The sequence below is a fragment of the Chiloscyllium plagiosum genome, unplaced genomic scaffold, assembly GCF_037043375.1.
Source record: "Chiloscyllium plagiosum isolate Xiang-an unplaced genomic scaffold, Cpla_swu_hap1 HiC_scaffold_39, whole genome shotgun sequence".
NCBI classification, from domain to species: domain Eukaryota; kingdom Metazoa; phylum Chordata; class Chondrichthyes; order Orectolobiformes; family Hemiscylliidae; genus Chiloscyllium; species Chiloscyllium plagiosum.
The window spans coordinates 5,238,949-5,251,481 of NW_028270177.1; the positions used below are offsets into that span (position 1 = coordinate 5,238,949).

At 45.8% G+C, this 12,533-nt stretch overlaps 1 protein-coding gene across 10 annotated transcripts in view; it reads left to right on the forward strand.

The window, feature by feature from the left end:
• The window catches only part of LOC122540891 (uveal autoantigen with coiled-coil domains and ankyrin repeats protein-like), a 162,656-nt gene that overhangs the window by 61,451 nt on the left and 88,672 nt on the right, over positions 1-12,533 (forward strand). For 5 of the 10 annotated variants that reach the window (XM_043677132.2, XM_087981284.1, XM_087981286.1 and 2 more), the window contains exon 2: positions 9,970-10,103. In XM_043677132.2, coding sequence (XP_043533067.2) covers positions 9,970-10,103 — 134 coding nt within the window. The remainder of the gene's footprint in view (positions 1-9,969; positions 10,104-12,533) is intronic. The other 5 variants (XM_043677133.2, XM_087981282.1, XM_087981283.1 and 2 more) reach the window with 1 other exon arrangement.

Sequence of the window (12,533 nt, forward strand, 5' to 3'; positions counted from 1 at the left end):
AGCAACTGTATAGTTCTCTGGAACTATGGTGACATGTCGTCAGTGTTTGATGTCTGGATTCAGTTGTGCCTTTAAAGTGTTATCATCTCCAAGTCATTATTTCCTTTTTTTTGTCTCTTGTTCTTCCTCCTCCTCCTCTTAGTGAAGATTGACTCTTTGGTGGGTTAAATTTCATGGCCATCACTGGATGACAGTTGAAAACTCATGTGATAATTGTTCATGGGAGGACTTTGTTGAATACTGTCACGTTCTTTGAAGTTGAGGTGGTGGGAGTTTGTATGTGAAAACTGGAAATGCAATACAGGCCACTTTGATCAATTAGGAACGCAGACAGATACACTCTCTCACTCTAGGCTTGTTGCAGTACCACTCTAGGCTTGAGGGAATACTGCACAGTTGGAGGTCCTGCCTGCTCTAGGATGGGCGTGTACAAATAAATAAAAATTATATCAAGTGATTGAAGAAAACAGTGTCTCCCCCAATATTTAGAGGGAGCTTTCTGGTTGTTAATCTTGTCATTGGTCAGTCCTCACCTGCTGTCACCATCTTGTCAGATGTCACCTAGGTTCACCATCACCAGTCCTCCTTGCTGGTGTTGGTCGAGGTTACTTGCTGGGAAGGGTTTCCACATGACATCTTAGGTGGAAGTATGGTTCGACCTTGATGAACACTAAACAGCTTTATTGCACATTTAATAATTGACAAATTACGTTACATCTCAGATGCAGGATCGTCTGTGAAACACCAGGCTCAACTTGGAGTATGTAAACAGAACGTGTGACTTAATTAGTGAACATTGAGGATAATGTTGGAAGCACTTCACTCACTGGTGCACACAAGGAGAATTGTTTTGCTCCTCCCCAGAAACAGACCCTTGTATCTCGATGGGTGGAGCTCATTGGTGACATGAATTCTTAACCCTTTCAGCTTGGAAGTGACTTTTATACAGCAATAATCCCCATGGCTGTTTGCATGAGAGGGGATCTGATTGAGACGTATAAGATTATTAAAGGATTGGACAGTCTGGAGGCAGGAAGCATGTTTCCGCTGATGGGTGAATCCCGAACCAGAGGACACAGCTTAAAAATAAGGGGTAGGCCATTTAGAACAGAGTTGAGGAGAAACTTCTTCACTCAGAGTGGTGGGTGTGTGGAATGCTCTGCCCCGGAAGGCTGTGGAGGCCAAGTCTCTGGCTACTTTCAAGAAAGAGTTGGATAGAGCTCTTAAGGATAGTGGAATCAAGGGTTATGGGGATAAGGCAGGAACAGGATACTGATGGAGGATGATCAGCCAGGATCATAATGAACGGTGGTGCTGGCTCGAGGGCAGAATTGCCTACTCCTGCACCTATTGTCTATTGCATGTTGGTGTCACCTTGAATATGACCGTGTTGATGCTTCCATTCCTAGTCATTTTGGAATCCTGAGATTATGAAGAGCACCAGAGGAAATACCTTTCGTTCTTCTTCTTTATTTAGTGGTCAGGTTCAGGAATGGGCAGCCAATCTATTGCTTTTTTCCTCAACTTAAAAAAAAACAATTTTACACAAAACAACAATTTCTTTATCCAGAGAGCAGTGAGCCTGCAGAATTTACTAGCACAGAAGGCAGTCAAGGCTAAAACATTGTATGATTTCAAGAAAGCATTGGATAACGTGGGGGTGGGGCTGAATGGCCAACTCTTACTTCTGTTATAACATATCATATCACATCATCTATTGGACGCACTTCTTGAGTACTCAAGACCCTTTTATTAACTTTAACGCTCTTTCCCTATCTCCCCTTTCTCACAGAATTACTTGCACATACACATACTCCACCATCCCATGGGTTAAATGAGTGAATGTATTTCCCCGCTCTGACACTGTCGCATTATCCCTTGAGTTTTAGTGTCTCTGAGCTGGTACACGTGTCTGCGTCGTGGCAGGGAGTTAATTTGTTACATTGTTAGTTCCTAATGTGAGTCTTTGTTGAGTCCAATCCTGATCTTGGACATTCACAGTAATTACTCCCTGCAGGTAAATAGTTGGTTACCTGCTGATAGTCACTGATGTACAGAATATCAATGGGTATACGTGGACTCTGAGCTGACTGAGATTTAAATCCCTCAGTAGAGAAGGGGGAAGATTTGTAAATGATGGGAAATAAATCTTTTCATTTCTAAAGCAACACTCACAAGTTAGGACATTGGGAAGGTGATTGTATTGTGTTGTTATCACTAGACTGGGAATCTGTCCACCCACGCCCTCCACATCCTCCATGATTTTCGCTTCCCCGGTCCCCAATGCCTTATCTTCACCATGGACATCCAGTCCCTGTACACCTCCATCCCCCATCACGAAGGACTCAAAGCTCTCCGCTTCTTCCTTTTCCGCCGTACCAATCAGTACCCTTCCACTGACACCCTCCTTCGACTGACTGAACTGGTCCCCACTCTGAACAACTTCTCTTTCCAATCCTCCCACTTCCTCCAAACCAAAGGAGTAACTATGGGCACCCGCATGGGCCCCAGCTATGCCTGTCTCTTCGTAGGATATGTGGAACAGTCCATCTTCCGCAGCTACACTGGCACCATCCCCCACCTTTTCCTCTACTACATCGATGACTGTATCGGCGCTGCCTCGTGCTCCCAGAGGAGGTCGAACAGTTCATCCACTTTACTAACAACTTCCACCCCGACCTCAAATTTACCTGGACTGTCTCAGACTTTTCCCTCCCCTTCCTAGACCTCTCCATTTCTATCTTGGGCGACTGAATCAACACAGACATTTACTATAAACCAACCGACTCCCACAACTACCTAGACTACACCTCCTCCCACCCTGCCCCCTGTAAGAACGCCATCCCATTCTCCCAATTCCTTCGTCTCCGCCGCATCTGCTCCCAGACCAGTTCCAATACCGAACAACCCAGATGGCCTCCTTCTTCAAAGACCGCAATTTCCCCCAAGACGTGGTCGACAATGCTCTCCACCGCATCTCCTCCACTTCCCGCTCCTCCGCCCTTGAGCCCTGCCCCTCCAATCACCATCAGGACAGAACCCCACTGGTCCTCACCTACCACCCCACCAACCTCCATATACATCGTATCATCCGTCGTCATTTCCGCCACCTCCAAACGGACCCCACCACCAGGGATATATTTCCCTCTCCTCCCCTCCCCTATCAGCGTTCCAAAAAGACCACTCCCTCCGTGACTCCCTTGTCAGGTCCACACCCCCCACCAACCCAACCTCCACTCCCGGCACCTTCCCCTGCAACCGCAAGAAATGCAAAACCTGCGCCCACACCTCCCCCCTTACTTCCCTCCAAGGCCCCAAGGGATCCTTCCATATCTGCCACAAATTCACCTGCACCTCCACACACATCATTTACTGCACCTGATGTGGCCTCCTCTATATTGGTGAGACAGGCCGCCTACTTGCGGAACATTTCAGAGAACACCTCTGGGACACCCGGACCAACCAACCCAACCACCCCGTGGCTCAACAACTCCCCCTCCCACTCCACCAAGGACATGCAGGTCCTTGGACTCCTCCATCGCCAGACCATGGCAACACGACGGTTGGAGGAAGAGTGCCTCATCTTCCGCCTAGGAACCCTCCAACCCTCCACAAGGGATGAACTCAGATTTCTCCAGTTTCCTCATTTCCCCTCCCCCCACCTTGTGTCAGTCCCAACCCTTGAACTCAGCACCACCTTCCTAACCTGCAATCTTCTTCCTGACCTCTCTGCCCCCACCCCTACTCCGGCCTATCACCCTCACCTTATCACCCTCACCTTAACCTCCTTCCACCTATCGCATTTCCAACGCCCCTCCCCCGTACCTTTTATCTTAGCCTGTTTGACACACTTTCCTCATTCCTGAAGAAGGGCTCATGCCCGAAACGTCGATTCTCCTGCTCCTTGGATGCTGCCTGACCTGCTGCGCTTTTCCAGCAACACTTTTTCAGCTGGGAATCTAAAGGCCCAAATTAAAAACCTGGAGGACATGTGTTCAAATCCCACCAGGGGCAGCTGGTGGAAGTTGCATTTAATTGATAAAGTTGGATTTGAAAATTAGCCTCAGTAATGACAACCTTGAAACTACCATGGATTATGAAATGCCATCTGACTCATTGTCCGTTAGAGAAGGAAATCTGCCCTTCTTGCGCAATCTGGCCTACATGTGACTCCTGACTCTCTGTAATGTGGTTGAATCTGAAATGGCTGAGCAAGCCGTTCCATTCAAGGGGTGAGAAACTGGTGTTGCCAGTAACTCCCACATCCACTGAAAGTATGGAAAAAAAAACACGTTGATGAAGTTGGAAACGCAGCTTGTTTTTATAAAGTAAGTTTCTGTAAAGCCATTCCATATCAACTGAATCCATAACAGTGGGGTGGAGGAGAAATAATCTGCATTTCTTTTAGAATCCTTGGTGTCTCCATGATTGCAGCTTAGAAACTTAAGTGTCAGGTGCCCTTCTGAGGAAGGATCAGTCGACCCGAAATGTTAACTCTGAATTCTCTCCACTGATGTTGGCAGACCTGCTGAGCTTTTCCAACAATTTCTGTTTTTGTTTCTGATTTATAGCATCTGCAGTTCATTTGGATATTACTGTTGTAATGGTGGGTTCACCAGCACTTCACAGGACAAAGGTTGGATGAGGAAAGCTCTGATCCTGTTGATACATTTTCTTTTTTTTTGTTCATGGGATATGGATGTAGCTGGCTAAGCCAGAACTGATTATTCAGCCCAAATTGCCAATGAATTATCAAGAGTCAATAATGTTGCTATAGGTTTGGAGTCGTATTTAGTCCGGACAAGGTCAGATTTCCTTCCCTAAAGTTGGTGAACCAGATGGGTTTCTCTGACCTTTGACTGTGGTTACCTTTTTACCCCAGATTTTTGAGTTCAGGTTTCGCCATATACCATAATGGCATTTGACTATCTTGTTCCCAGATCATTAGACTGGGGTTCTAGATTACCAGGCGGAAGTGAGGACTGCAGATGCTGGAGATCAGCGTCAAGATTAGAGTGGTGCTGGAAATGCTCAACGGGTCAGCTATCATTCGAGGAGCGGGAAAATCGACATGTCGGGCAAAAGCCCTTCATCAAGAATGAGGCTGGCAGCCTTGGGGGTGGAGAGATAAAATGGGAAGGGGGTGGGGCTGGGGAGCAGGTAGCTAAGAGTGCAGTAGGTGGATGGAGTTGGGGATAAAGGTGATAGGTTGGAGAGGAGGGTGGATTTGATAGGTGGGAACGAATATTGGCAGGTAGGACAGGTCATGAGGATGGTGCTGAGCTGGAAGATTGGAATTGGGGTAAGGTGGGGGGGAGGGAAAATGAGGAAACCTATGAAGTCCACATTGATACCCTGGGATTGAAGTATTCCAGGGGGAAGATGAGGCATTCTTCCTCCAGATGTCAGGTGGTGAGGGAATGGCGATGGAGGAGGCTAGGACCTGCATGTCCTCACGGCCTGACCTGCTGCACTTTTCCAGCACTACTCTGATCTTGGTTCGGGATTACCAATCCAGTGACATTACCACCGCACCACCACTTTCCCCCTCTGCTGTTGTTTAAAGTATAATTAAATGATTCGAAAGGTTGGATGAAACCATCTCCTTTGGTGAGAGAGTCCAGACCAAGGGGACATGTTATAATTTGAGCAAGCCCATTTTGGGGTGATGCCTGGAAGGCCCCTCGTATAACTGGGCAGTGGAAGTCTGAAAGACTCTGTTTTCTGCCATCAGCTGTGTTCTCTTTAAATGTTCAAGGTGTTGAATGGTTGCCTCCTGTTCCTATGATGGATTATTTTTTATTTCTGTTGGCTGGGTTTAGATAGGTATTAATAATTTGTGCTGCTTAAAAATGGATTTGAATTGCATTCAGAGCAGCAGCAGACTGAAACCAGAGACACTGACTAAAGGGTCACCAGAACAGAAATCAAAAGCAGAGAAGTGTCAGTCAATAATTTTGGATCCCTTTGAATGAAGGCTTAAGGCATTAGAAATAAAACTAGCAGCAGAAAGAAAAATCGTCATGGTTGTCAAAAGTTCCAAGTCATGACCAGCGTGAAGTTGCACTTTTTAATTGGCTTTTGAACTTGTCTTATTGATTAAAAACAGGTAGGGTAGTTCACTTTGGGACAAAGTAACACATTGTCACTTTTTGGAATTTGGAGGATTTCTGGCACTGTTCTTCAGACTGCCCTCCATCCCTGCAGCCCTCAGATTGTTGTGTTCCTCCAGTTCCTGTGCTTAGTGTGTCCCTGATATCCTTTTGTGCTAATTCACTCCTGAAACCCTCAGGCTTGCTCCCCAAGTTTTTGATACATTCCTTAATTCCTACGGTCACCTATGACTGTCTGTATCCTGATGTTGGATTTTGTCTTCTCTCCTCTGTGAAAGTGTATTTGGATATGTTTTAGATTTTATTTTAGATTAGATTCCCTACAGTGTGGAAACAGGCCCTTCGGCCCAACCAGTCCACACCGACCCGCCGAAGATTAACCCATCCAGACCCATTTCCCTCTGACTAATGCACCTAACACTATGGGCAATTTAGCATGGCCAATTCACCTGACTTACACATCTTTGGACTGTGGGAGGAAACCGGAGCACCCGGAGGAAACACGCAGACACAGGGAGAATGTGCAAACTCCACACAGCCACCAGAGGCTGGAATCGATCCCAGGTCCCTGGTGCTGTGAGGCAGCAGTGCTAACCACTGAGCCACCGTGCTGCCCCAAATTGCTTTGTTTAAAGGTGATTTAAGAATACACATTATCGCTGTAAGATTCATGGGAAAGACATTGAACTCCTGCCATGCTAGCATCTACATTCCATCTGTCACTGTGTTCATCTATATTGTTTCCTGTTCCCCAAAGGATTAAACTTAGAGGCCTGTTTCAATTCCCCAGTTCATTCACTGTCATATCCCAGTTTACCTCAGCAAAGACTTCAAAGTGCATCTGTTCCTACAACGTCCTGAATCCAAACCCCACTCACCTCATCCTAACATTCAACGCACCCTGTTGTGACTCTAGGGTGACTCTAGTGGTTAGCCCTGCTGCCGCACAGCACTAGGGATTCTACACTCTGTGCAAACTCCACACAGACAGTAACCATTCTCCCAGTGTCTGTGTGGTTTGCCTCCAGGTGCTCCGGTTTCCTCCCGTAGTCCAAAGATGTGCAGGTTAGGTGGATTGGCCATGTTGAATTGCCCGTAGTCTGCAGGGGTGTGCAGACCAGGTGGATTAGCCATGGATTTTCAAGTCAACAGACTGAGGGCATCAGGAACAAGGATGCAGTGTAAGTGGGAATTGTCATGCAGTGCAATGCAAGACAAAATACAGGTGATGGCATTAATATAAACTTTACAGAGATTGGGGTCCGAGGACATGACCTTAGTGTAAGGGGATGTCCAGTTATGACAGGGAGCAGTGAATCTGTCGTGCTCTGCCCAGGGCTGTTGAGGGTTGGTGGGTGTAACGAAGGCTGAGATGGACAAACTGATTTAAAAAAAGAAATCAGTAAGAGAATCCAGTTTAGGAGGAAAAGTGGAAATAAGGAATATCTGATTAGCCGTGATCCTGAAAGGTGGAGCAAACCCGATGGGCTGAGTGGTCTACTTTTGTTCCTTTCTCTTGTGTTCTTAGGGACACATGCAAAATGCACATTAGAGAAGATGAACAAATGCAAGTTATTGTGGATGCTGGAAGTAGGAAATAAAGACAAAACGTTGGAGAAACTCCACAGGTCTGGCAGCACGTGTGTATACTGAAGTAGAGTTGACAGCTTTGAATCCAATATGACTGTTCAGCACATTGAATGCACTCCTCTGTTTTGTTTCATCTTGTTAGACCCGCTGAGTATTTCCAGCATTTCCTGTAGATTTTTTTTTGTCCAATCCCTCATCAGAAAGGAGAGCATTGAATGCGTGTTGTTGTGATGTTAGAATTCAGTGCTCTCAGTCCTTGGTGTAAAGCTAATCGTCGGTTTAATTGTGACTCGACCTGAGGTAGCATCTGGAAAGTGGACCCAATGGCAAATGTGTGAGATGTAAGTGCGGGTAAAATGTGGTGAATTACAGGAAGTTTGGAAACGTCTATTCCACGTCTGATAGGGCCATGTTGATAACAGTGTTCCTTTGTGGGGTGAAGTGAAAATATTAGAAAGGTGAAGTTGGGTGGGCTCTTTGAAAACTCAGCACCCTATATCGGAGGGTCTTTTCAATGAGAGCAACTCGCAGGTAACGATGTGTCCTTGGGGTGCTGCGGTTACGTCCGTGTGAGAACTGACAGAAGTGCTACTATTTGAGATGCAAAAGCTGCATTGGGAAGGATGGGCTTGAAGCCAAATAAGAAAGGGTCCTCAACTGTCCTCATCTCCTCTGGGCTGTCTCCCTCCTCACTGTGTTTTTTGACTGTGATAGAAGAGGGGATGTTCATGTGTGGTCACTAATATTTCGAGGTCGAAATTTACTTCATACAGTTGTTACCCAGCAACCCGTGTACTTGGATTTGCAAGTATCCACACTTGACTGAGTACCCTAAGCATCACCAAGTATGATGATGTCCCAGGGACCTGACAGGAGAGTAAAGAAGTAGTTTGCAGGAGACAAACCAGGAGCTCTTAGTGCTCCTAACAGTCTCTGTGATAATGTAGATCATGTGCAATAAACTTCAGATTTAAGTATTGTTGAGCAAAGACACTATTTTTGTCAGAGGACCTCCTTTCATTCTTTTTACTGCTTTATACTGCTTTTACTTTCTTTGATATTTCTTATGAATTATTCTGACGAGTGTAAGACAAAAGCTCTTGACAAAAAAAATTTTCTCAAGCAATAGTCAAGTTTTGCTCAGTCAAGCTATTAAAACTTTGAGATGCTCCTAAATTGACCAGAAAGCTGGTTGTCCTCCTACGCACAATATCACTTCAGGCTTGAAGGAGTCTGTACGTGCACTCACGGCAGGAACATTTTCCTTTAAATAGTATTTAAGGTGGAGAGCACATGTGCTTAAGGAAGAAAGCAACAGGAGAACGTATAGGAGTGGCTCAGTGGTTAGCACTGCTGCGTCACATCACCAGGGACCCTGGTTCAATCAGGAATTTCAGGAAACCTGGTCAGCATGGACGACTGGGTGACTGTCTCTGGAGTTTGCACATTCTCCTTGTGTCTGCATGGGTTTCCTCTGGGTGCTCTGGTTTCCTCCCACATTCTAAAGATGCACAGGTTCAGGTGGATTGGCCATGCTAAATGTGTTCAGGGATGTTCAAGTTGGGTGGATTAGCCGTAGGAAATGCAGGGATAGATTAGAGGGGTGGGTCTGAGTGGGATGCTGTTTGCAGGGTTGGTGTGGACTTGATGGGCCGAATCGCTTGCTTCCCCACTGTAGGGATTCTGTGATACTTATAAGATGAGATGAGGCCTGTGAGCAGTGCAAACTCAGGCATTAGCCATTTGGGCTACATGTCTGTTTTGACTGTATCATAGACTGTGCCACTTGTTCCTGGTGTGTCACATCTGTCAGTGCTGCTTTGAAAGACACGTGCAGTTCTTCAGGATTCACAGCTGGTCACTTGGGTCCAGATATTTGGTTAATTTGGTGAGAAGTGCATGCAACAGTGTGCTGGGAAGGAGCATCGAAGGGAACTGGAGGAAAGAGAAGCTGGGATGACTGGGACAGTTGAGCTGTGCGAATGTCATTTGGTCATCTGGACTGTATTTGTACAAGAGTCCATCTGTTGCCAGTGTGTCTTTCTATCTTGTTGAGTGGTTGCGTGTAATGATGAGCTATTAATTCTTGCACACGTCAGATTCCGGCTAAGACTGGAGGAAACAGGTGCTGATATCCAGCTTGAAATTGCATGCAAGGGAAGCTCCGGTATGTGGGATAGATATACCCCATGTTTCATCATCAAACTGAGATGTTACAGATCCATCACTGTATCAGCTATTTAATGCAATATCCTTGTTTTTAAAGCAGACATCAGATTGGAACAAATATGATGATCGGTTGATGAAGGCAGTGGAGAAGGGAGATGCGGATAAAGTTACATCTCTTCTTGCCAAAAGAGGAATAGTCTGCACTAAGTTGGATGTGGAAGGCCGATCAGCGTAAGTACCCATTGAAAAGTGTCGCTCCAGCATGTGGAGTCATATAGCACGGAAACAGATCCTTCGGCCCAACTCGTCCATGCTGACCAGGTTTCCTGAAATTGTCCCATTTGCCAGCATTTGACCCATAGCCCTCTTAAACCCTTCTTATTCAGATCCCCATCCAGGTGCCTTTTAAATGTTGTAGCTGTACCCACCTCTACCACTTCTTCTGGCAGCTCATTCCATACATGTACCACCCTCTGCACGAAAACGTTGCCCTTCAGATCCCTTATAAATAGAGCATAGAACAGTACAGCACAGTACAGGCCATTTGGCCCTCAGTGTTGTGCCAACCTTTTATCCTACTCTAAAATCAGACTTATCTACATACCCTTCATTGTAATATCATCCATGTGCTTATCCAAGAGTCGCTTCAATGTCCCTAATGTATCTGACTCTACTACCATTGCTGGCAATGCATTCCACGCACCCACCACACTCTGTGTAAAGAATCTGCCTATGACCTCTCCTCTAAACCTTCCTCCAATCACTTTAAAGTTATGCCCCCTCGTGATAGCCATTTCCCCCCTGGGAAAAAGTCTCTGGCTATCCACTTTACGTCTCTCGTCATCTTGTGCACCTCTATCAAGTCGCCTCCCAACCTTCTTTGCTCCAATGAGAAAAGCCCTAGCTCCCTCAACCTTTCTTCATAAGATATGCCCTCCAGTCCAGATAGCGTCCTGGTAAATCTCCTCTGCACCCTCGCTAAAGCTTCCATATCTTTCCTATAATGGGGCTACCAGAACTGAACACAATATTCCAAGTGTGGGCTAACCAGGACTCTAGAGCTGCAGCATAACCTTGTGGCTCTTAAACTCAATCCCCCGCTAATGAAAGCCAACGCACCATATGTCTTCGTAACAACTCTATCAATTTGGGTGGCAATTTTGAGGGATCAGTGGACATGGACCCCAAGATGGCTCTGTTCCTCTGTACTGCCAAGAATGCTGCTGTCAACCCTGTATTCTGCATTCTAATTCAACCGTCCAAAGTGAATGACACATCGCACTTTTCCAGGTTGAACTCCATCTACCACTTCTCAGCCCAGTTCTGCATCCTGCCAATGTCCCTTTGCAACCTACAACAGCCCTCCACACTATCCACAATTCCACCAATCTTTGAGTCATTGGTAAACTTACTAAGTCACCCTTCCACTTTCTCATCCAAGTCATTTATAAATCTTTTCCCTCTCACCTTGAATCTATGCCCTTTAATTTTGGACTCCCCTACCCTGGGGCAAAGATCTTGGTTATTCATCTGTCCCTCGTGATTTTCTAAACCTCGATAAGGTCACCTCCATGGCCTTTGATGCTCCAGGGAAAAAAGTCCCAGCCTATCCAGTCTCTCCTTATAATTAAAACTTGCAGTCTCAGTAACATGCTTGTAAATCTTTTTTGTACCTTTTCCAAATTAATAGCATCCTTCCTATAGCAGGTCAACCAGAATGGTGTGCAGTGCTCCAAATGTGGCCTTACCAATGTCTTGTACAGCCGTAACATGATGTCCCAACTCCTGTACTCGGTGCTCTGACCTCTGAAGGCAAGCGTGCCAAATGCTTTCTTCACCCATAACACCACTTCCAAGGAACTATGTACTTGCTCCCCTTGATATCTCTGTTCAACAATACTCCCCAGAGCCCCACCATTAACTCTAAGTCCTGCCCTGGCTTGCCTTAGTAATTTGCAACACCTTACACTTATCTAAATTAAACTTCCATCTGCCACTCCCTGGCCCATTGGCCCAGTTGGTCAAGGTCTCATTGTACTTTTAGTCACCTTCACTATCGTCTACACCACCAGCTCTGCAAACTTACTGACTGTGCCTCCTACATTCTCATCTAAATTGTTTCTAAAAATGAACAACCACAGAGATTACTGTTGGAATACTGTATTCAGTACTGCTCTCCCTGCAATGGGAAATGTGTTGTGAACCTTGAAAGGGTGCAGGAAAGATTTACAAAAAAATTGCCAGGGTTGGAGGATTTGAGTTATAGCGAGAGGCAAAATAGGCTGGGGCTGTTTTCCCTGGAGCATTAGAAGCTGAGGGTAACCTTATAGAGATTTATAAAATCACGAGGGGCATTGATAGTGTGAATAACCAAGGTCTTTTGGATGGCGAAGTCCAAATCTAGAGGGCATAGGTTTAAGGGAAAAGATATACAGGGTAAAAGGGACCTGAGGGGCAACTTTTTCACACAGAGGGTAGTACGTGTATGGAATGAACTGCCAGAGGAAGTGGTGGAGGCTGGTACAGTTACAATATTTAAAAGGCATCTGCATGGGTTTATGAATAGGAAAGGGTTTTGTTGGGATATGGGCTACATGCTGGCAAATGGGCTAGATTAATTAATTAATTCAGGATATCTGGTCAGCATGGGCAAGTTGGACT